At 42.2% G+C, this 25,090-nt stretch overlaps 1 protein-coding gene across 25 annotated transcripts in view; it reads left to right on the top strand.

The window, feature by feature from the left end:
- Positions 1-25,090, top strand: part of LOC134616307 (receptor-type tyrosine-protein phosphatase F) — a 163,523-nt gene that overhangs the window by 92,189 nt on the left and 46,244 nt on the right. For 6 of the 25 annotated variants that reach the window (XM_063461083.1, XM_063461073.1, XM_063461072.1 and 3 more), the window contains exons 5-12: positions 3,093-3,281; positions 7,928-8,038; positions 14,571-14,840; positions 16,130-16,711; positions 17,010-17,143; positions 17,493-17,637; positions 21,776-22,081; positions 22,872-23,065. In XM_063461083.1, the coding sequence (XP_063317153.1) occupies positions 3,093-3,281; positions 7,928-8,038; positions 14,571-14,840; positions 16,130-16,711; positions 17,010-17,143; positions 17,493-17,637; positions 21,776-22,081; positions 22,872-23,065 (1,931 nt within the window). Of the gene's footprint in view, positions 1-3,092; positions 3,282-5,735; positions 5,754-7,927; positions 8,039-10,927; positions 11,169-14,570; positions 14,841-15,547; positions 15,578-16,129; positions 16,712-17,009; positions 17,144-17,492; positions 17,638-21,775; positions 22,082-22,871; positions 23,066-25,090 lie in introns of those variants that run through there. The other 19 variants (XM_063461065.1, XM_063461062.1, XM_063461067.1 and 16 more) reach the window with 7 other exon arrangements.

Genomic DNA, 25,090 nt, shown 5'->3' with positions numbered 1-25,090 from the left:
TCCATTATGAACGTATTCTAAGGTCAGACTGGAGTTCAGAGTCCTGCACATTTAACTTAATTAGTGGTTTTCTCTGAGTAATGGGGGTTGGGGTCAGTTATCAACTTTTAACTCTACTGAATGGATTCCTTACTTATATCAAAAATTACTGCAGCTTCAACATTATGTAGGTTTTTTTTTCTACCAGGCATTTTTCGGCCTTATTCACTTCCTGTCTTTGGCTCCTTTTCTTTCTCTTTGAAGGTTAGTGAGAACAGACCACAAAGGAACACGGGGCACAACAATACTCTTACCATTATTCATACAGTGACAAACGGTGCAGTGGTATTTCATTGTGCTGTATTTGTGTGTTTCATAGAGGTATCCTCTTTTGTAGAGGTTTCGGTTGGGATGTCTGAAAACTGATTCTAAATCGTTAGACAGGAAGTAAACCTTGCCACAACGATAAGAGGCCTTGCAGAGATCTGTCAACTACATCTGAATATGAGACAATTTGGGCTACAGGCCAAAAACAAGGGTGAAAGAAGGAACAACTGCTCTGCTCGGGAATAGATTTAAAAAAAACTGTGGTCGTGTTAATGCTCGTCATATAGGTTTACATATGGATTTTTGACTCAGACGAGGCAAGTAGGGGCTTATGCAGCCTACTTAATGGGGTTTCACGGATTCCGTATATTAAAATGGCATTTATTTTGTTTGTGACATCATTTCTCATACAAATCCTTGCATTTGATCAGTGATACATAGTTCTTAGATGATCTAAATAAAATTGAATAAAATAATAAAATTGATGATCCATTAATCAGAAGTTTGGAAAGAAGTCAGGCTTTTTTATTGATGCGTGTATATATTTACTGTCACAGTCTTACATATGTGACTATTCCAGTGGTTAAGGATTAAATATGTTTATCCCAGACACCCTGCATCTAATGATTTTGTAGCAGATCATTCTGTTTTTTCCATTACAACTTTCTCATTTCCTGTATTTTTGAGTTACAGGGTCATAGACAAATCCACAATAATGTGATTTTTATCCATCTATCCATTTTCTTCCACTTATCCAAGGCTGGGTCACCCTGGATTAGTGATCATGAGAGATATTTAATGGCATCATGTTGTTAAGAATAACTCAGTCACAATTACTAATACACAAAAAAGTATCACCATCGTGAGAAACAGATGAGTGATTTTCTTTCCCTGCATTAACAGCAAAGGCACTAAAACTGAGGATTTATCATATCTTTACAGACAAATTCTGAACTAAGTGGACATAATCTGGCTGCTTCCTTGGGCATAATGAAACTCATGAATGTTGGTTGTTAAAGAAGCAATCTTTTTTTTCCACTTTACGTCTCTATCCTTGACACACAAGTTTTTGTTTTCCAACTTGTATTTTATCCTGAAGGCTGAACCCTCCACCTGAAATTTCCCGAGTCATTTAAGTCAGTTTTACAGTCAGAAGTCTCTGAATGTGGGACTTCATTGACTTTACAGCTTCTTCTGCACAAGGAGGTAAACCTCATGCAGAAGGAGCTGCCAAGAAATCTTCATGGAGGTTTCTGCAGTGCGTGTTTATTGTAATTTTATGAAAGAGACAGGCCGCAAACGCTGCCAGCACTGTGTATAGTGTTACAAGTGAATTATTCAATGTTACAGTCAAGCCACTGTCCGTGTTCTGATCTGTTAGAATGATGGACAGCCTTGAGATTTTCTGTCATTCTTTAAAATAAAACAACAACAAAAAAAAATCCACATGTGTTGTAAAATATTCAGTCAGCACGACCTTGTGCAGAGGGTTCACCTGCCTCTAACCTGAGGTGAGCTGGAATGACCATGTGCACAGATAATTGCAGAGAGAATGAGTACATGAGCTGAGGTTCCTGTCCGGACAATATATTTCCCAGTTTCTTGTATTAATGTTTTTTTTCCCATAAAGCAGCCTTTTTGCTTATTGTTACACAGCCTGCAGTTTAAAATCTTTTCATGGTGAACCAAAGGTAAGTTACAGTCATTAGCACTTACTTCAACTTAACACTCTGGCCCCACGACACATTTACATATGGGGAGACAGATAAACTAAATTACCGGTTCAAGTGCAAGCTGATAATAAGACCTCTCAAGGGCTATCGTGTTTCTTCTTTACGGTTGCTGTCCTGAGGTTAAATTTGGATTTATTATGAGGTTGAAAGCATCTGAGCTAGAACACATTTTTTTATTAAAGACTGCGATGGCGAACAAGTGGCTGCTAGGGGAAAAAATGGCTATTGACTCACATGACTAGAATGCCACATATGCATACTGCAAGTTTTAATTAGCAGTGGTAGAGAGGTGTGAATGTGAGTGTGAAAAGTTGTCTGTGTGTTAGCCCTGCGCCAGATTGGTGACCTGTCCAGGGTGTACACCGCCTCTCGCCCTATGGTAGCGCAGATAGGCTCCAGCCCCCGCCCCCTCGCTACTCTAATAGGCATAAACGGAACAGGATGGTAGGGACTGTATGCTTTGTGACATTTGAATCCCATGTGTCAAGACTGCCGCTATATACTGGGGAAAAAAAGCCTTTTTTTTGTGGAGCCCAAATTTTGGTTTAGGGATTATATTTTACTTGTTGTCATGCTCTTACATCCATTATGATGAGTTGGATTATTCAAATGGGTTTGTTTAGTTTGCAAAGCCTAAGGCAGCTCATCTATGCATGGGTACCCAGAGGCAGATTGCAGCTATCTTCCTTCTGTCTAAACCTCAGACTCCTTGTGTTGGGTAATAAGTCGCCATGATAATCAGTCGCAAACAGCATTCTTATTTCCAACCTAATCCAAATCAGTACCAGATCTAGTGTTACCCAGTAGTATCGCCTGCTCTTGCACAATGTTTTTTTGTGTGCGTGTGGTCTGATTACTCTGAGGCCTGCAGCACCTGAAATTTATTTGCTCGATTTCAACCTCTTCTCTGGCCTTGCCAGCTCAACAGCTTTGTTGCACTCAACTCCTCTCGCAACAGCTGAAAATATATTTTCTCCGAATATTTTTCTCAACATCTTTCTTTTTCTCTGTCTAGTGTCTAAAATTAAAATCTGCCTTTTTGCTCATTTTCAGAGAACCAGGTGCCTCATGGCTTTCCCACCATTGATATGGGCCCCCAGCTAAAGGTGGTCGAAAAGACCAGAACTGCCACAATGTTGTGTGCTGCCAGTGGAAACCCAGACCCAGAGATCTCATGGTTCAAGGACATGCTTCCTGTGGATATCAGCAGCAGTAATGGGCGCATCAAACAACTTCGCTCAGGTACGGTTTTATTTGATCTGATTTATTACCTTTAAAGTTTTACTTTATGGCATACTGATAATGTAGCAATGGCAGCTCTGCATACCAACACACATAAATCATGTTAGACATGAGGAGATTTTGAAAAATACAAACAAAAAACCCAAACAGCCTTTGTTCTGATATGATTTCATGTATTCACTTTCATCACAAAAGACATGAAAGTGTTATTGAACTTGTCATTGTCACCTTGATTACTTGGCTGAGTTCTTACAGAATTTTATTCCTCACAACAGCACAGCAGTCACTTTGAAAGTACCTCAGGAGTTGGAATGGTGTTCTTGTCTTAATCTGGGATGCTCGACAGCGATGAATGCTCCTGTAACCTTTTAAAATACAGAAAAATTATTTTCATCACATTAAACATTCCTTAATTCTTTGTTAAACGTGCAGCTGGGTCACAGTACGGCCAACCAGTGGTGCATTTTCTAGGATTTGACTTTGTGAATGCTCTTCACTCACTGTAGTTGCTCTGTTAATCACTGAAGACATGTTCCCTGGCCTGGGCCAGATGGCAAAGGTTTTGCACCAATCTGCATACTAGATGCCTTCATTAGGGCTACATTAAACCAGGAAAAACAGTAGTTTTAGACCAAAATCACTGTGCAATCAACTCACAATCTCTCTACCTTTAAAATAAATAATAAATAAACACTCTTAGTGGCAGCTATTGCACACACATCACAAAGTAAGACATGCTTTTTGCTGTAAAACTTAGCTCAATTTGAAGTTTCATTATTTGATGGAACAGACGAGTTGCACTCATCAGTGCAGCCTGACTATGACTGATTGCAGCGTGTTGGCAATCTGTCTGCATTTATAGATTAGATGGTGATTAATTGCAAATCCTCTCCAGCCTGTTTGAGAGTGATTGCAGTCTGAGTCGAACCGAGATAGGTTGCGTCCAACCAGGTGACCTGTACAATCACCTCTCGACCAAAAGTATCTGTCTGTCATCCAGATATATAGTATGTTGCTCCTCACAAGAACAATAAAAGAGCCACAGTATTTTCCATACGAAAAGACTTGTTACTTAGTCAGCATAGAGCCTACTTAAGTATAATTACACTTTTAGTTATGTCTCTGCTAAGAGCAGAGTCTGTGTGCAAGTTCTGGACAGCACAGTAACATGAGAGAGATGTCCCTGCCCCTCAAGCGCAGGCTGTAATCTCCTGCATGCAGCTCAGACTTGTGTGCTATGTTAAAAGTGATACATACTGCACCAGGACAGGACATCCATTCATATAGAAGCCTATATGTTCATAAACCACTGCATTAATAGAAAGGAGCGCATGTCTAAAAGCAGGTTATGAGCCATGAGGCCTGGCTGTAGGTCTGAGACCCAGGGATTAAATATGAGAGCTACTCCAGAAAAAGACTGGCATTAGAGCTGCACAGCAGAAGCCGGGGCACTCATGCATGTTCACTTATCCACGCTGGCTCTTGGCCGCGCTGCACCAAAATAACCCAAATTAAATACGAATGCCTACAAATTAGATACTAACAAAAATCCTTAATTGTTTGATGACATTTTAGTGCAACGTTTAAATTGTGCACAAACCTTTTTAAAAACATTTCTACTTTTAAGAGCAAACTTTTTAATTAGTTTTCTTCCTCGCGTATATTGAAAGTGCCTGAAAATGTGCTGATGTGTAATGCCCTCGGACTAACAATCCTTTTTATTCGCTAGCCTTTTCTTGACATCTGCTGCTCTATCAGGATTTACATTACTGCCTGTGACCTGAAATGAGGCCAATTTTGCAACGGCAGGAAAAAAGTGCATTAATTTGCTTTCACACTTTAACAGAAAAGAAAGACCCACTTCTATTGCATCACACAAGCTCAATTTTTTTTTATTGAGCGCGCAGCCACATTTATTCTTTATCTCTTTCACACCATCCAATTCATTCACTCTATAGAGATACTAACTTCCTTTCAGTTTAATACCTCTGATCTCGATACTTCTTGCTATCTGCCATTCTGTTTACTGTCTATGACTTTCATTAATTGCTCTTGCCCATTTTTTACTAACTGCTGTCTGCAGAGTGGGGGCCATCTTAAATCTGAAAGCTTAATTAATATATCACCTTCAAATTCATCCTTTTATAATCCTGCTGTAAAGCAAGGGTAAATGTGGTTGTAGCTTTTGTAGGAGCATTTCAAAATATTTGCTTAAGAGAAGGGATCCTTCTGAAAAATTGCAGTTTTTCTTTCAATGGCCAGTCCAAAATTTACCCTTGCCTCACAGCATTAAGCATTACAGCATTACTTTTAAGTGGCTTCTACTCTTTATCAGGTTGTTTTATCTTTTTATATGTGGCCTGTCAGAAGCCATGTTTTTTTTTCTGCCACTGTTGTAAGTGGATTACTAACTAATCTCTCAACCTTGTTTGCGTCGAAATTACTCCCACCTAGGTGGTACACCAATTAGAGGTAAGAATGATGGAAAGTGTATTGGAAAATATCACATCCACGCCATTCCCTCACGCCCACATCGGATCTCTGTTTTCTCCCCCATGCCACCGACATCACCAACTTCATCAGTGCTGTTGTTGCCAACCCACTTCTGCCCTCATCTCTTCCCAAAATGTTCTGTCTGTTGTCTGCTCCTTGACAAACAAATGATCACCAACCCGGATGCCATGAGAATAGAAATGAAGTCCAATGCGTTATCTTGTAAATGAGCCTTTTGAAGGCCCTTCCCATACTGTTAAGAATGAACAACACGTGAGGAAACGCACACAAACATTATTTCAGAGAAACAAACGTCTCTTGGCTTCTGCCTCTCTCATGGCTTTTCAGCAAAAAAGGGTGAGGAGTCGCATTTTCAACTAAAGGCCACCATCACCACAAGAGGATTTACCTGTCTCCTCAGTGCAGACTCAATGTGAATTGAAATGGCTACATTTGCATACAGCCTATGCACCCCCCCCCCCCCCCTCCCCACCCCACCCCCACACACACATGCTAGCATAGGAGCAAAATACCTGCTCAAGATTGTTAAGGTGGAAGCCTCAACCCCTTTTTATGGAAATCTTCCAAATGAAAGCATGATTTTCCCTTTAAGAACAGCAATAGTGGATATTGTGGGGCAAGCAGAATACATTTCAGAGTCTCTGTGTGTCTGTTTGTCCTAATAAAACCCATATTCAATTAGATGTTTAACTATTTAGGAACTGGGGTTATGTTATGACAGCCACGTTGCCCCTTGGGTAGTTTGTACCCTCTAAAACAGTGAGATGACCTTGTAGGAAATCCACAAGTGTTCTAGCGCTTGGTTATTGAATGGGGTTTAGTGTTGCAGTTTGACAACTGTGATAGCAATAACCTTCTACATTTCTGTAGTACTCAGACTGTTTTCTCCCATGGTAGAGCAGGCAGATTGACACATTTGTGACATCTGCATTAGTATGCAGGTACATGTCAGTGCTGAATCAGACACCGATGAGCTCAGCAAGCAGAGTAAACACCTTGGAGGGATGTGTTGTCATGAGATCTGAGGTGATATTGTCACATGTCCCTGTCCCACTCCAGTTTTTTTCTTTTTTTCTTTTGTTTTTGGGGTCTTGTCTGGAGTCGAGTCCTCCATGGTTGGTGGTGAACCTGTTTGCTACATTCATCTCATACTGCATGATGTGAAAAATGTATCCTGACGTCATCTTATGCTGAGTATTTTTGTCACTTTCAAACTGCATGGTGGTTGGCCGCCGTTCGTCCTACTGCCATGCTGCTTGGAGATGTGATAAGTTTTATCACTCACTGTATACCTGTGAGAGAATTAGCTTTGTTTGTAGTGTATTTGAAATCAGGTGGGTCAGGTAAGTGTGCTGTTGCTCTTTCTCAACTTCTCAGATAAGAGCTCCGGCACGGAGTGTCAGAATGACCTAAGTAAGACCGGTCTCCTGGGATTTTATGCTTTGTTAGGAACAAGATGTTAGTCTTCTCTTTGATAAATAGAGCTACTCAGGATTATGAATACTAATCTAAGCCATCTGGCAGCTGAAGCTTCTCCTTTCAGTGGGACATGGTCAGTAATGAGGTCACTGCTTAATGTGTACTCAACAATGAGTGACGAAAAGACGCCTTCTTTCTGGAGAAATATGGTTGCACTTATTTATGTATTTTGACAGAATGTCATTACTTACATTCAACTTAAAATTAAAGTTACATTGTTTATATAATGTCCTAACAGCAGCGTGATTGTGCATGTACATGTTGAGTCCATTCGGCATAACTTGGCCAAGAATAATCCTTTATCATGTAATCTCTTTGGTTTGTCAGTTATTTCCCAAAGCAGAAAACCTAATTAGACCATGATGTTTTTGACATGTTATTCAAATGAATATTGACCCAGAGCCACGTTTTTAACACAACGAAGAGAAAGAACATTTTTTGTCATAAACTTGCGAGATCTGCTCTGTACTTGTGTTGCCGTAAGTATTTTCTTGACAGATCTGTGTCCGTGTCTGAGCATGAACTGGCTTAAACTAGCTGTCTGCAGTGTTTCTAGCAAGTCACTGTACAGATATCTGCTGTGGTTTCATGCCAAGTAATGTGTCCTATTCCACAACTGTCAAGACAGCTAAATTTGCTAATCCTCTATGCAGGAGCCCTGCAAATTGAGAACAGCGAGGAGTCGGACCAGGGGAAATATGAATGTGTCGCCATGAACAGTGCCGGGACCCGTTACTCTGCTCCTGCCAATCTCTACGTACGAGGTAAAGTCAAATGTCTCTCTCAATCGTGGAGTTAATCAATCATTAAAATCATTCCGTTATCTCAAGAAACCACGCAAGCCTTTAAAGTGCCTCGCCTTAAATGCCTCGTCGAGCCACGATATGATTTAAGTCCTGCTGTGTGGGAATGTGCAGAGTGTGTTTTATTGACAGCTTCCTTCCTCTCATCCAACCTTAGTTGCCTCTGACAAAATGGGACAAATTACATCTCATTATTGATTGTTAAATTCTTATTAATGAATTGAGCAATTTCCAGCTTAGCTCAGTTGACCTTCAACAGGAGGAGATTTCCAATCAGCCAAGATGAGCAAAAACGCTTCCAGTACCTTTAACTGTTGTGTAATTCTCATTTACCGCATTTATGCCCACTCTCTGCCTGTGTATCTCCTTTAAGCAATTCTCTCAGCATTATCCTCGCCATGCCATTCCTTCCTTACCAATGAGCTGCACTAACCTCAACCTCCTGTTTGGCTGCAAACTCCACCAGGTGCAGCCTCTGTGAAAACAGCTGCATTGAAGCCATTTCCTCTGCTGGCACTGATGCCAGGCCTCCTTTCTTTTTTATTTTGACTGTATCGAAAGGCTCCATTATTCCCCCCCCCCCCCCCCCCCCCCGCATAACCCAGAGCTCTTAAAGGCATGGATGAGTCTGGAGTTTCAGGGTTTGTTTTTGTTGCGGTGTCTCCGTGAACAGACTAATGCAAGGCGAGGGCAGCGTTGCACCCATACTGGAAAAAGCTGGTATAGGGGAGAGAGTAGTGCGGGTCAGCCCCTGCAGATATCACCACCATGTCTGATGTACATGGAACAGAAAAGCTGGTGGGGGAGGGAGGGAGGGAGTGAAAGTGTTAAGGTAAGAAAAAGACACGCTTGGCTCTCATTTCATAATTTTGTTAAAAGCACACAGTAGTGTATCATAGAGGCTCATTTACAGATGAGTGATTCCACTGTCTCCCTTTTATCCACTGGGATAAAATAAGTGAATTAGTTTCCACTGTTTTCCATCTACTCCACACCAAAAAAAAACATAATCAAACCAGTTTAGGGAGTGGAAATGAACTTTTAAACAAATTTCATTGTCACTCAGATATACTTTACTAATATTTAGCACCAATTTTTCCAAAATAACCGTTTTTGCAGCAGCAGAAACATCCTGCTGGATCAGAGGAATCGGTAAAATTCTCCTCAAGGATAAGAGAGGAATCAAATTTACAGACTGAACACTGAACACAAGGTTTAGATCTTAAAGCTTGACAGGGAGAGGTAGTCAGCCAAACAGCAAAGGCGAGGAAGGGATGTAAGTCTTGTCTATTAATCAGGACTTGTCTGTCACAGGTGCAGACGCTGCCTTTTTTCCCCCCTCAGAGGTAATTACAGTAGTTGTGTGCTGTGGCGCCAGCAAGACCCCCAGGCCCAGCTACTCTGTAACACCACCCAGGTAGCTGTCAACCCATTGGCCTTAACACCAACTTTTTCCGCCAGCCTCACCACACCAGTGGAGAGATAGAAATCAAACCAACCGTAACCTTTTAAAAGTGTACTCGTCTGGGATAGAGAACAAAGGCTCAAGCCATGTTTTCACCATCTTTGTTACCGCTGCAAGAACGAGGAGATGAGACCTGGGGCTATGCTATCACCGGGCTGCTAGATTGAGTTTAAAACATATGGGACTTCAGACGAGTGCACTTTGACCTGCCTCTCCTCCTTTCCTGTTGTTCTAGTTTATATAATTCTCAGAGATGAGGGGAGATTTTGGCTGTTTTGAGGTTTGCTGTCAGCCAAACGCTTTACAAAGCTATAAAACTGTTATTCTCAGCCTTCACTAGTATGAGTAAATAAATGGAAATTAAGTGCTGAGATGTGTGTTCACTCTGACTTTTCAGTAAGTTAATTAGAAAATAGGAATCTGTCACTTGATCAAATTTAGCTCCTTCTCAAAATTTTATCTGCCGTGCGTCGCGAGATCATTTGTAATCTTGCAATGCCAATAAAGTTAGTGCTGCTCGGACGTGAAATATAAAAGGACTACTGTAAGAGGAAGAATGCTATTATTCTCTATCAACACCCTTCCAACACCCGCCCACAAGCGCACACTCTCTGCTGTCAGACTCGCATTAAATGTGCTTGTTATGGGTTTGTGTCTACAAATGTGTTTGTGCTTTTTCCACTCATCGTCGCCGCACGATCCGATTCCTGTCTGCAGGTACACAACATGCTGCCGTCACCACCCTTGTCTTGACATTTTACAGCCAACAGAGAGTGATGTCCTCATATTTGTGTGTGGGCGGGGACTGTGAGACTGAATGAGAAGGTGGTTTTGTGGATGAGGAGGTCTGCTCGTGGATTGTTTTTCCCCTTCATGTCTGCATATCTATTTATGTCCTTTCACTTGTCATCCATTAGGACTGTGTGCGTGGTTGGAGGTGTGCGAGTGCGTGTGCGCCCTATTTTTTTAAAAAAAAATTTCGTGACCCTCCTCCGAAGGAGGACTCCATCAACGTGGGCAGAATCGAGAGCGTGCTGTGATTGTGCATGAGCGCTCATTTGTCAAGCGCTTATCCCACAACGGAGGAGGGATGTCAGCTTCTGTCTGCTGGCACTCCTTCATATATCCATGTGACATATCAATATGTCACAGAGGATAAAGTGCTGCAGCAGGGCTTTTCTTTCACCAAAGTATCTTCATGCTGCTCTATGTATGTGTATTTTTGTGTGTCAAGGAGGGAAACTTGCAAACTAATTAATTCAGGTCACTTTATGAAGACTTTTACGAAGGCACTGGAGCATATCTAGCATCCCTTATGTAAAGGAGGGGTGGATAATGAGATAAATTTAACAATATCACACTGTTATGATAACTGGGATGTTAAACTAGAGTCTAAAATAGTCAAATAGGTCTCTACACAGTAGAAAAAACATTTAGTGAGTTTTAAAAGCAAGTTTCTCTCCCTGGTGCTTTATGTTGGATCTCAGTTTCATGTTCCTAACCTCCGCTGTGTCAACTGAAACACTCGTCTGTTTCACTCTGTTGTCTTCCTCTTCACTTTGTGTCTTTTCATTCCATCGCTCACCTTCATCAAATCACTTCATCCGCATACAGATCAGCGTGAAGGTTGGTCATTTTCACTTTTGTCCCTTCCCTTTAGTTTGAAGCAGGCTTTAGGTGAGGTCAACCCCAACCCCTCTGTGAATACACTCAAAAAAAATAATTTAAAAATAGCTCCCCCTAATCCCCTGAACTCCAAATGTGTGTTGTCGAGTTGTTTGCATGTATCTGTGTATAGTTCTTGCATGCCTTTCCTTGCCGCTCCCCAAAACCTTGTTTCGATTAGTCTTGCCAAAACATACAAAGGAGTCCTGAGCAGCTAGCTTAACTCATTATTAAATGTCTGTTGTGTTGTGTTACGTTGCTATTCACTCTCCCCTCCACACCCATATTGTCCCTGTCCAATGCTTCCACTAAAAGCTATAGCTGCCTTAACCCTCAGCCTTTCCATCCGCCTCTGTAGGCCCATCAGTGGTGTGTGATGGATTACTCCGGTATTCAGGTGGCAACCGGATTTGTCAGGTATTTAGGCAGAAACCCCTCTGCTCTCCCACTGAGGGACATGGGTATCAGAACTGACAAAGCCATTCTCAGGGGATTATGTCTGTTTTACTACCATGGGCATCCTCCACCCAGAGACTGACAGATTTGACAGACACATGTTAGCGTAATGAGACATTTCCCCAGAACACGTGTTTGGAAAAAGGTAATGATGTGTAACTGCAAGAAATACAGTATGTTTACTCTTGCAGAAAGCCCTATATGCTTAACGTGTTATATATATCTATAACTCAGTATGAAAATGATTTTATGACTTTCGGTCCCATGTTTACAGGCTGAAAAAATCGTAAAAATCAATGAATGATTATATTCGCTTTGTCCACAACCCAGGTAATATTTTGGAAATGGTCTCTCCTCGCGCACTATTTGCAAAACGCTGATGTGCAAAGAGCTGACCTGTAGGATATATAAGAATGAGCTGGCAGTGTGCTGACAGGGGAGATGATCAGCCATCATGGTAGCCCGGTGCTGCTGCCAGGAAGCCCAGAGAGCCTGCTGAATCTGTGCCAGTGTGTGCCAGATATTGATTGACTGAACAGGTTCTGCTATCCTTGGGCACTTTGTCAAGGCAGTTAAATTTATAGGTATCCAGCAAGCAGGCAGGCAGGAGTGGAGACGGCGCTTATTTTGTGGTTTTGATAGAGTCCCGGAGCCCATCTCTCCAAAACCGCTCTCAACAGGAGAGAGGCTTCGGGGGAATCGATAACAATTACCTGCCCTCTAGTCATTTTGTTCCACAGCATCTCTCCAAACTTAACCGCACGCCATGAATTATTCACAACATTAAGTGTTCAATATACGCACACCCCATTGACAGACTGCTCTTAGCACTGTTTAGTCTATGGAGTGATGAAAGAATAACAGATACTTTGAGCTTAATGGTTTTACATTAGGCATGCTCCTCTCAGGTTTCTCTTTTTCATAAGCATATGAAGAAAAAAATTGCTGCACTTCGAGGGCGTTGCAGTTGTGCGGGAAGACACAGGTGGCCACCAGCATGAACGGGATGCTGACACTTCTTTCTCAAAGGTGTTGCAAATTAGCGATGCTGGAAATCAGATCTTTGGTCATTAATGTGAGAAAATGGTGCAAAGTTCCTCCTTTATCCTCTTCCCTCCAGCATATCTTTCCTCAGCTTCCGTGCTTGCTTTGCTTGAGAATGTCGTACCCATCCAGTTCCCACCCTGGCAACACTCAGCCTGTCCAGTCTCTGCATGTCATCAGTCATATTCCCAATATCCCCTGATATCAGATGTACTCATTTGTGGAAGTTTTTAAGCTAATTTCTTCCTCCTCCAAAAATGTATTAACTCTGTAAAGTTGTCCGATATCCTTCGCTAACTTTATGAATATTAAACTGTCATCTAATATTTGATTGTATATTGTGCTGAAGCTTAAATGACCTCTTTAGTCTTCCCGGTGTTATCAGGAAAACACATCCGTGATTTCTTTTCTTTTTGTGCCTCAGACCAGGAATATTAATATTTTTGTGGTATTGAGCAAAGTAGTTTAGCCCCAGACGATTCTGTTGATTAAAACAGCAGAAGGTCTAAATACAGCACCTCAATTATTATGGGAAAATTCAGATGAATATGAACCAGGTCCCCCTTATTATAGTGCAGTCCAGAGAACCAGCCTTTTTCCTGACTGGAATCTCAAAAGGTGCTTTTGTGTTTTTCCATTTCGCCACATAATGAGGGGAATAACAAGCATGGCTGTAACGACGTTCCGGTTCAAATTAGATCGGGGAGGGAGGGGTGAGGGGGGGGGGTGGGGGGGGGGGGGAGGTGGAGGGAGACTCATATTTGAAAATCCATTTTCATGTAGACCGGTGCAAAAGAGCAATTACAGTCAAGGGCTTTTTTTTTTCCAGAGAGAGACAGCGATATTGTAGTGTATTAGGGGGAAACATGCAGTATGAATTCTGCAGGGATAGTTTCATGCTGTTGTCTTTAAAAACATACATCCAGCTGTAATGGGACAGTAATAATGCATCCGTTGTGGTGAGCTAAATATTTGGCCAAGCTTCGCCTTCGCTGTATTGAAGGTTAAAGAAGTCAGAGCTCTCTCCTTACTCTTAGCACGCACTATATTCATATTCTTGCATGTCATAAATGTAACAGGTCTGACACTGATGGATGTTCACATAGCGCTGTCAGGCGTTCATGTGAAGTGAAAAACTTTGTTGTAGTTGCCAAAAGTTACCAAAAAAAGATCTAAAATGTTTAAATATGGGATGCATTCTCGCGCATCTTCATTTAAATAGAAAACAAGTCATATGTAAATCCTGGTTGCCTGTTTATTCTAGGCTAGCTTTTCAGTATTGCATGGAGCCTCTGCACTGGTGTTTGCCTTGTCCCTAGCGACGTCAACGGGCCCTTCTTGTCTCCATGGGAACCCCTTTTTAATGTCAGCCTATCTGCATATCAGAACCGCACAAAGAGAGGGAGCGAGAGAGAGCGAGAGAAAGACGGGCTGAGCATAAGGAGCCGGAGAGAGGCAGCGAGAGGAGAAATCAAACAATAGCATCTCCACAGGGTTTCTCAGTGATGCAACTCTCGCCACTGCTTGACACTCTAACAAAAGAGGGCCAGACACAGTCTCCAGCAAAAACTGGGCTATTTTGATTATATTCTCTTTTGTAGGCAAGAGGATAAAACACCCCCTCAAAGATTTCTTCTGAATTTCCAGAGGCATTTTGTGACAGTCCTATTATTCCCATTGTGCTCGCCTGCACATTTGGACAAAAGCGATCATCCCTGCATTCTGTTAGCTTTTCTCAGTTAGCTTTTAGCCTTGTGGTGTTGTATAGGGCACGATCATTCTCACTAACAAAAAGAATAATACTCACCTTACATCTCCTACCTATTGACTCCTGTCGCTTTCTTCTTCTCTTCATTGCCTTAGTGCGAAGAGTCCCACCCAGATTCTCCATTCCACCCACCAATCAGGAAGTGATGCCGGGCGGCAGCGTCAACCTGACGTGCGTGGCAGTGGGCTCACCGATGCCCTACGTCAAGTGGACCACGCCTGACGAGGAGCTAACCAAGGAAGAAGACATGCCACTGGGACGCAATGTGTTGGAGGTCACTAACATTCGCAAATCGACTAACTACACATGCGTGGCCATTTCTTCTCTGGGCATGATTGAAGCCACTGCTCAGGTTACTGTCAAAGGTGAGCGCTGTTTTCAGACCAGTTAGTGCCCGTTTATTTCTGAGGTTGCATGGCACTTAATAAGCCACATCTACATGCCTCTGAATGTGCTCAATCCAAGGTTTATTTGTCGAGGACCCTTTGTTGATACTGAGAAATAAAAGTTGATGACTTTGTCTTGTTTTTTGCAGCACTGAAGCCAATACAATAATCTATGTTTCTCTCTGCATTCTCAGGTCATTTTTCGTAAAAATGCAGCACAACTTTGCACAATGCACAACTTTTCTTTCACCAAAGTGTCCTTATGTTGCTCTATTTGTGTATATTTGTGTGTCGAGGAGGAATGCTAATCAATTCAGGTCACTTAATGAAGACTTTTACAAAGGCACTGGAGCATATCTAGCATCCCCTGTGTAGAAGTGGGGTGTGGTAATGAGATCAAATTGACAGTATCACACTGTTACAATAACCGGGATGCTAAGCTTGAGTCTAAAATAATCAAATAAGTATTCAAAGACTCCACACTTTATTACTTTGAGTGCGTACAAACAGTAAAAAAAATATTAAGTAAGTTTTAAAAGCGCGTTTCTCTCCCTGGTGCATTACGTTGGATCTCTGTTTCATGTTTCTAACCCACTGCTGTGTCAACTGAAACACCTTTCTGTTTCACTCTGTTGTCTTTCTCTTCACTTTGTGTCTTTTCATTCCATCACTCACCCCCGTCAAAGCACTTCATCCGTCTACAGTTCAGCCCGAAGGTCGGCCATTTTCACTTTTGCTTCTTTCCTTTAGTTTGAAGCAGACTTTTTTTCTGTCCTTTTTCGGTATCTATCTGTCGACATGAATGCGTCCCCAACCGTCTCTGTGTTTACAACATTGTGACTGTGTTGTTTACTTGTTGCAGCCTTTCTTATCAGTTTTTGTCTGCATTGATTTTACTTTCCAGTCTACTGGTCAATACACAAAATGCCACAGTCATTAGAGGGACTGCAGCAATCCAGGCCAACTCCTTTAAGGAAGCTATGATGCAGACCCTTTGTTTTGTTTGCATTTGTCACCACAGAACAGTTTGCTTGTGTTTTGAGAGATGGTCAGGCTGGACTAAATGACTTCAGTCTATTTCCTTTATTTTGGGGAATATTGGTGGTGATTGTTATAAAAATTGGGCCACAGTTATTTTCTAGGAGTTACCTAATGTAGCACTGTACCATGTATTTTCCCCACAAGGTAACAAGAATTGTTATTTTTTTTAAGTAATTCAGAGTTCATTTCAGTTCTTTAAAGCTAATATTTTGCTTCTCCCTCCTCAGCCTTACCAAAACCCCCCACCTCACTCAGGGTGACTGAAACCACAGCTACCAGTGTAACTCTTTTATGGGAGTCTGGAAACCCAGAACCTGTGTCCTACTACATGATCCAGTACAGAGCCAAATCCTCCGACAATGGCTTCCAGGAAGTCGAAGGTGTGGCTACCAACCGTTACAGCATCGGTGGGCTTAGTCCGTACTCTGAATATGAGTTTCGTGTCATGGCTGTTAATAACATTGGCCACGGGCCTCCCAGCGACCTTGTGGAGACACGCACAGGTGAACAGGCCCCCTCCTCACCGCCTCTACACGTCCAAGCGCGGATGTTGAGCGCCAGCACAATGTTAGTTCAATGGGAGCCACCCGAGGAACCCAATGGGCAAATCAGGGGCTACAGAGTCTACTACAGCTCTGACATGACAGCGCCACTCAGCGCCTGGCATAAACACAACACAGACGATAGCAGCCTAACTACCATCTCAGGACTGACTCCCGATATCACCTATAGCCTCAGAGTGCTGGGTTTCACCTCTGTTGGTGATGGGCCACCATCTGACATCCTGCAAGTCAAGACCCAGCAGGGAGGTGAGCAACCAACCACTGTGTCTGGATTTCAGTGTTTTTAACATCTCTATTCATGCACATACAAGGTTAAAGGTGTGATTAAGCATATACAACGAGTTGAAGGTCTGTAGTTTTTCTTGCTTTTGTGTTCATTATGCATACTGAGTGTCTGGGAAACTGCTCTTTAGGTTATTTGTGCACAGGTTCATCTGCCACGCAGTAAAAGTTATGGAGGTGATCTTTGCAGGAGCTTTAGTAACATCCTCTCTTTGATTCTTTTTGTTCTTTAACATTCGCCCTCTCACCTACTCTTTACCAGTCCCTGCCCAGCCATCCAGCTTTGAGGCTGAAGCCGAGCTGGACACGCGCATTGTATTGACGTGGCTGTGGCCCGTACAGGACCCCATCACCAAGTATGAGCTGCAGTACTGGGAAGCTGGCTCAGACAATAAGGTTAGAATAAAAATCTATGCGTGTATCTGTCTGTCCGTCTTTTCTTATATCTGTAGGGAGTCTGCAGATATATGAATGTTGCTGTTGATGATGAGTCTCTTTTTTGTCCTTTCATTCAACTGGACCAGTTGAGGGCAAATTGTTTTTGAATCACATGGCTCTCAAATTTGACCGTATTCTCAAATATGAACGCATATATCAATAAGAGACAGCAACTTGTGCTCTTCAGTGGTAGAGTAACTCCAGTTTGTTAAAGCAAAACAGCTCAATCCGTGAGTAGGTTTGTGTGAACGTCTTTGCTTCTGATGAGTTCTTCTGACATTTTTCCTTCCACTGTTACACCCTCCAGATTCACGTGACCTTCAACCCTGCAGGCTCCTATGCTGTAGAGAACTTAAAGCCAGACACTTTGTACTATTTCTCCCTGGCCGCCCGTTCTGAAATGGGTTTGGGTGTCTACACCCAGCCCATCGAGGCCCGCACTGCTCAGTCCAGTAAGTACACATTCGTCTGTCTTGAAGCTGTCCCTGTCCTCTTTCTTTCCACTTTCTATTCACTAACCAGTGATTTCAGAGCCACCCTCAGCCGGCTGCTGCAGGTTTAGGTTGTTCTGTTCAGTGTGAGCGAGTGACTGAGCGAGTGAGACAAAAGTAGAGTTTTATAGCGCTTAAATCAAAGAGCGTGGGCAACTTGAATGTCAAGTCAATTTCAGCGCCACATAAAATGCTGACAGTGCAGCTATCCCGGTCAGCTTCATGCTTCCACCACCTCCCCTCTGTCACCAACACTAACCCTCATGTCCATCTATCTGAGGGCAGGCCCTGTGTCAAAGGTACGTTTAATGTGTCTGGTTCCCACATTTGCGAGCTGTGCTGTTGTTTTGTCTCATATCATTATGTGCTTTTACAGTGCCAGCACTCAAAATGTCACTCTCTGCCAGCTGACTGATTCTTTCTTTTATTTATTTATTTCATTTTTGTGCTGATGTGGCACGGCGCTTGTCCCACGGTGCGTGTGTGCCTCACACATAAAACTGTGAACAGAATAAATGTCACTTTTAACTTTTAATTGTAGCGATTATGTGAATAAAAGTTTAACTCCTGAGAAAGTGACTCCTAAAACTGACTGATGCGCTACAGACGACTAGAGAGGAGATTTATCACTCTGCTGGACTTGGAACAAAAGGCACAGAGTTTTACAAAGGTGTTACATCATGAGTTTGTTCCTTCACAAAAGCTCTTTAGCTGAGTACCGACGCCAGCTTACAGTGTGCACATAAAGCTGACAAGAGACACGTTTAATGATGGAAAATGATCAAAAGGGCAAGATTAAGGCTGATCAAAAAATTAGCATAAATAGTGAATGTGAACACTGGTGTAAATGAACAAGTATCAGGTGTCAAACACTAACGTTTACTCGTATCTGCCACATAAACCCGCCTGTCAAGCAGTGCTGCAACAGGAGGGGAAACTGGGACAATAAAGTAAGAATCAGATTTTGATTGGCTGTATTTCATACATACAGACAGACACAGATCATTTCAAATTTAAAGAAAAATGTCAAAAAAAAAAAAAAAATCATATGAACATTAATACTCCTGTCACAGGACCCCTGTGGCGTTGCAGTTGGGTATGTACTATATGCATTTCTCCACTAGAACAGAGAAAACGAATGAAAACCTAACCTCTGTCAGCTGCACACGACCGTTAGCAGAGACCGTGCTGATGGTCCTTGTGCCTTCTGCTGTCAGTAGGCACAGAATTTGGCGGAAATAATTTGGATTTCAGGCACTGGTAGGATCGTGTGCATGAAATAAGCAACAGCTTTGGGAAGGTTCTGAGGCAAGCAGGCGGTGGGAAAGTGTGACATTTTCTAGTGCTCCATTTAAATATTTAGTATCATTTTTTTAAGACTCAGAGAAATGAACAGTATTGAGCTCTATTCATGTTTTTGTTTTTAAATATTTTTGCTGTGCATTGCTCTACTAGTAAAAAAGGTGGTAGGAACCCTGCAGTGGGTTCAAAACATCAAACACGAAGATGCATTAATAATACTAAAAATAAGCTCATGGAGGAAGAGCTCGCTGTATAAAAATGGATGTAACGTCATCCATTTCTGTTGTGGTGGCATACAGAGCCAAAGTAACAAGTAACCAGTTTCTCTATTTTTCTCACATTTGACAGAAACGGGGTCGTAATAATGCCATAGAGACGGGATTTTGGGCTCTGTCACTTTAATAATTGTATCTCCTTTTTAAGCCCACTCTTTGGTTCCCTGTTTTTTTCCCTCTGAGGTATTTTCTAGTGGTGGTGTCCTTGCCCCGTCCAATTTTACCACAGCGATCTCTTATGAGAATCGTCAGCATTGTTTTGATTCAGTCTGTAGCTTTTTAATTTTTTAATACATGTGGTGTTGTCAAGTTTTCGTGGTTTTCTGTCCACTCACTGGTGGATCAGGGGCCACCTGATGAAACTCACACCTCTTTTGTCAAGTGCTGTTTTGTAAAGGTGGAGTTTTATATTCGGGCATTAGTTTATTGGAATAATATTTGAGCTCACTGTTCATTTCTCTGCTTATTAAAGAATACATTTCACAGGCATGCTTTTACAGAAACATCTTGCTTTGAATTTTCATGGTTCATTTTATTCTCTTTTGATTTGAAGGAGGTTTTTTTTGTAGGATAAAGAAATTCTAGATTTAGCTAGTTGCATGAAGTGTCTGAATGCAGTCATTTCTTTTCAGTTTCCCTTTTTGTTCTTCATTTTGTATGTCATTGGTTTTCTATTTTTACCTCCTGACTTGAGAGTTATTTGTATTTAAGCTGAAGCTGTTGTCCATAATTAAATTTAATAGAATAACTATTTATTTGAGGAATGTTATTAGACTTCATTTCATTACATTATAAGGCATTACAGGGTGAGGTGGAATGGTACATTCCTGCTGTGATTCTAGCGAGGAGTGGAATTTATCCCATCTGATAGAAATAAAAAATCAGCTTTTCTTGGCAGTGAGTATGAACCAGACGTGGACAGTGCCTGTAATGTTTCTAACGGTTATTCATTATAAAATTATAGCTTTATCTATAACTAAATATGTAGTGTAGCTCAGCTGCAGCCAAGTGCCGTAATCAGGCCCAGAGCTTCTGCATGAATGTGCAAACACCAGTCAACATTGTCAGGCACTTGTTCACCACTTACAAATCTGTGGCAGTTTGTTTCTCCCTCTGTTTCCTGCAAGAGGCGACACAGAGGGCAGTTAGGGACAAATTACGGTTTTATAAAAACGTTGCCCTGTAGAATTTTGGTGTACTTTATATTCTGTTCACCTCACCCTGCACTCTCATGGCCTCTTGCATAAATGCAGTGCCAAACACAGCTTCAGCAACGGTCCGTTAATGTGTTTTTGCATCCAATCTCTCAGTCTGGAGGCAGCATCCTGTGCAGTATGGAAGCTTTTTGTAGTCACAATTTAAAAATTTAAATTTCATATTCAGATGTGCAATGATATATTGATAAATATATTGCCCATGCACAAAGGGACTCTAAATGAGCCTTTACTACTTTGGAAAAACAGCAGTTTGGTTACAATTTATACAAATGTGTGGTGTGCAAATCCTGTTATACTTTTTACATTCTTACATTAAACTAGCTTGTTTAATTGCAGGGGAAATACATAAGTGTGTACATTAGTACTTTAACATGAACATAGACGATTTTGAGTTCAGTTTTCTTTACGTAGTGCCAAATCTCTACATCAGTTTAAGTACCCTTAAGGTGTAAGAGACGTAAGAGAGAAAATCAGAACAAAGCACATGGCGACAGTGGGAAGGATAAACTCCCGTGTGAGAGGAAGAAACTTCCGACAGAACCAGGTTAAAGAGTTGCAGCTACCTGCTGTGACCGACTGGGAGTTAAGGGGAGAAATAAGAATAAAAGGGATATTGGACAAAACAAAAACCTGTACCATATATCAAATTCAGTGCCTATGTTCACAAAGATTTGAATTTTTAAATTAACATCTGCACAAGGGAAAAAAAGCAAAGTCTTCATCTCTAACCTGATTTTATTTACATGGGACTGCTGTAAACTGTGGACCTCTAGCAGTTTGGAGTAATTGTGGAGGTGTCACATGATCTTAATCTCATGTGAATATGTAATCTTTGTAAAGTAAAAAATCCCACTGCAAATTACCTGCCAGGTTTTTCATTAAGGCTTACATCTCTACACAGCGTGAAGACCCATTCATGGAGGGCTCCTGCTCAGGGAAATCTCAAAGGATGATGAAACAGAAACACACATGCTGACCTCAGATTTTAGTACATTCAGGTTAAAAACAGAATATTTGTCATGTGTGAATAGGCCACAGGAAACATAGACAGCGAAGGGTAAATTTTCATCACACGAGGTCCCCGGTATGAATAGAGCTGTGCTGTTTTCATACAGTATAATGACAAATTTGAAATATAAAAAATATCTTGTGATTCTGAATATGACATTTCAAATTTTGATATTGACTGTTATACAAAAATCTTCCATAGATTTTCCCTTATTTTTTTGCTTGTTCTGTACTTTATTTTTTGTTTGCTTGATCCGTGCCCTTCCTTCGTGTGGTTTTGCTCCCCTCCCCCTACAGCCCCGTCCGCCCCTCCTCAGGACGTACAACTGGTCAGCCTGAGCTCCACCAGCCTCAAGGTGAGTTGGGTGGCACCACCTGCCGCTAGCCGCCATGGTGCCATAGTGCGTTACACAGTCAGCTACCAGGCCCTGGCTGGAGAGGACACGGAGAAGCACGAGGTCACTGGGATCGGTGCAGACGCTACCAGCCATGTGCTGGAGGGCCTGGAGAAGTGGACTGAGTATCAAGTGTGGGTGAGGGCACACACTGATGTGGGCCCAGGTCCTGAGAGTGCCCCAGTGAGGATGAGAACCAAAGAGGATGGTAGGTTGATACTTCCCTTGAAGCAGAGTGCTCTCAAACTGTTTTCCTCTCTGTTGCTTGCGGCAGCCTTTGACGATTGTCTTTCACCCTCTTCAGAAGTTACACCACAATTTCCTTCGTCCTGCTGATGAATTTTGAGATAATGAGGTGGTGGTGGTGGCAGCAGGGGTCACCTTTTCTTTGTTTCCTCCTCTTTCCAGCTTGTTGTCTATGGCCTTTGCACCTTTTGTGGGTTAAGACTGATCACTCCCAGGCCTCAGTTCTCCACCACTCTGGTTTCACTGGCTTCTTGTCTTCTTTTACTGTTCTCAGGAATGAAAGTGGACCAAATCTCCCGCTTTTTCACTCTGTCTCTCTTTCCCCTTTTTCTCACTCGTTTTGTTTGCAGTGTGATAGAGGGCGGCTTCTCCTAAGAGAGTGTCGACTATAATTAATGTGTTTGAAGTTTGCTGCAACACGGCTTATTTCATTCTGGAATTAAGAGCATTACAGACATTGCTAGACCACATGCTGTCCCACATGGGGTGTTTTTGGGACGCAGTAGTCTTAGAAGGTCTAAAGTGACTAGAAATTATTAATTCATGGTCAGTACATGTATCACTTCATTATACACAACACCCCAGAATTTAGATTTGTTTTGGATCGTCATTACAAAACGAAGTAAAATAAGATAAGTCACGACCTCGTCTCTTTCTCTTTACTCTCTTCTCATCCTTCCCACTGTCCCTCCATCTGTCTGTGTTTCTGTCTTACTCTTTTAATCTGCCCTTCGTCCTTGTCTGATTTCCAGTGCCGGGAGCACCCCCCAGGAAAGTGGAGGTTGAGGCCATAAATTCCACAGCTATCCGAGTCACCTGGAAGCCACCCCTGCAGGGGAAGCAGCACGGCCAAATCCGAGGCTACCAGGTCGTCTTCTCCCGGCTCGAAAACGGAGAACCGCGAGGCCAGCCTAACATCATGGATGTTTTTTTGCCAGAGGCCCAGGTACTGCATGATGTTTTACTCTTGCCTGGTCTTTCTGCTCTTCTTCCTCACTGTCTATATCTGTTTTATGCTCATTTCCCATTATTTTCATTCCCCACTGCCTCCCTATTCTCTTCCATTGTCTGAGTTCACACTTCATTTCCCCCATACTGGGTGACACACATGGAATTTTTTATCTTGTCAACTGGAGTTTCCATCCTCCCCTCTTTTTTTCTTCTTCGTCTTTTTTTGTTATCTTTCTCCACATGTGACATTTGACTCTAAATTGGTACCCTGCTCCTACAGCTTTGGATTAGCTGTCCTAATAAGATCCACTTTAATTCTGCAGTAATAGCTATTAAATATTTTATATGTGTTACATCAGGACGTGGCTTAGTGGAATCAATGCACCTCTCTTTGCGGTTTTAGCAGTAATACATATGCACTGCCTTGTTACCATGTTTATAAATTAGAGCTATTTTCCTGACACCGCCCTTTACGCATTAATGCAAGCTGCTTGGAATGGCCCAAAGCTGTGCAACGCCATGAGATGGATGAGAGATTGTAATCCTTAAGAGGGATTCAGAGATTCATGAATATCTTAAAACCGCACTCGTACTGTTTTTTTTCTCTCTGTGTTTGAGAGAGGAGAGACCAGCTTAAGAACCTCCTTCTGATTGTTTGCCGGGAGTAACATTTGCACGAGCACGCATTCACTCCCGCCCTCAGTGGTCTTCCACAAAAGCATCTAATTTGAACAAGGAAGTGCTCCCTGGCCACAAGAAAACCACCCACATATATATATATTATCTGAGCTCTGTTTGCTGATAAATGGCAGCTGTGGCAGACCAACAAGTTGCTGGTTCAGTTCCCAGGCAGTGCAAACTGCCTTGCCCTTTGAGAAGAGTTATTAACCCTCGTTTGCTGTCCTGTGTCTCATCATTACACAAGTGGAAACACTGTTAAAGTCACAATGTGATGAATCAGTGTGTTACATCCCAAGGGATGATAAGTAGGAGCTTGTGGATTCCAGTTGTGTAATGACATATTCTGTGATTAAAAAAAAAAAAACCAGAAAAACATCATAAATCATTTATATGTGGCTGTCAAACTCACACAAGTCTCCACAGCAAGTGATTGACTGATACAGTACAGCCCGTCGATGTCTGCACCTGGACAAAGAGAACTGCCTTGACTCCCGAGCACAGTCAGCCTTTATTTTACAGCAGTAGTGTTTGGCAGCTGCTACTGACAGTTCATTGTTATCAGACTGTCTACAAGAGTGCTTGACAGACAGGACAGCATCGCTTGATCTGGAAAGGGAGAAAACATGGTGGCTGCTTGTCTTCCTGTAAGTGTTTTCTCCACGTCGACATGTTCGGCGTGATTTTGTTTTGCATTGTGGAAAAACTGAACTGAACATGACCCTACTTGTTATGCAAACAATTCTCCCTGCCATGTCTCATTTGTGCCATGTTCACACAATAAACACAAAGACGCACTGTAATTTGGCGCCCAGGATAGCTCTCATGTTCCAGTCTAGTGTCCAGGACACCTCTCAAACAGACTGTCCCCTCCCTGGCAGACGGCTAAATTTCTTCTCACACCTTCTATTATTTTCCTCTTCTCCTTCCCTTCAGTTTGCTTCCTTTTCTGCCGTGACCTCCTTTTGCACTCTCGCTGCTTAAAAAGCTGGTTGAGTAATTACCAGAGGCTTGCGTGCAGGTTGGTTACCCTTGATTGAGTCATCTCAACAGATTGTTTTCTATGAGACAGCACTGAGTAACCAACCTGCAAGGACCTGCCCAGACGTCATTAAAGACCACACAGTCAGCCAACGGTCCCTTATCCTTGTTCGCCCAACTGGTTTTAGAACAATCCCTTCTTTTTCACACATTTTTCCATTCACGCACCACAACAACTAGAAAAAAAAATCTAGCAAAGATAACATGCGCAAACACGCTCACTTGCTTAGACCGACCTTGTAGTAGGTGTTCCAGCTGGCCGAGAGGAGTTCATGAGTCATCCTAGAGACATTCAAATCCC

Source organism: Pelmatolapia mariae, linkage group LG18 (assembly GCF_036321145.2).
Source record: "Pelmatolapia mariae isolate MD_Pm_ZW linkage group LG18, Pm_UMD_F_2, whole genome shotgun sequence".
Lineage (NCBI taxonomy): Eukaryota > Metazoa > Chordata > Actinopteri > Cichliformes > Cichlidae > Pelmatolapia > Pelmatolapia mariae.
The sequence above is the reverse complement of the archived record's forward strand: the minus strand, read 5'-3'. Positions and strand labels throughout refer to the sequence as shown.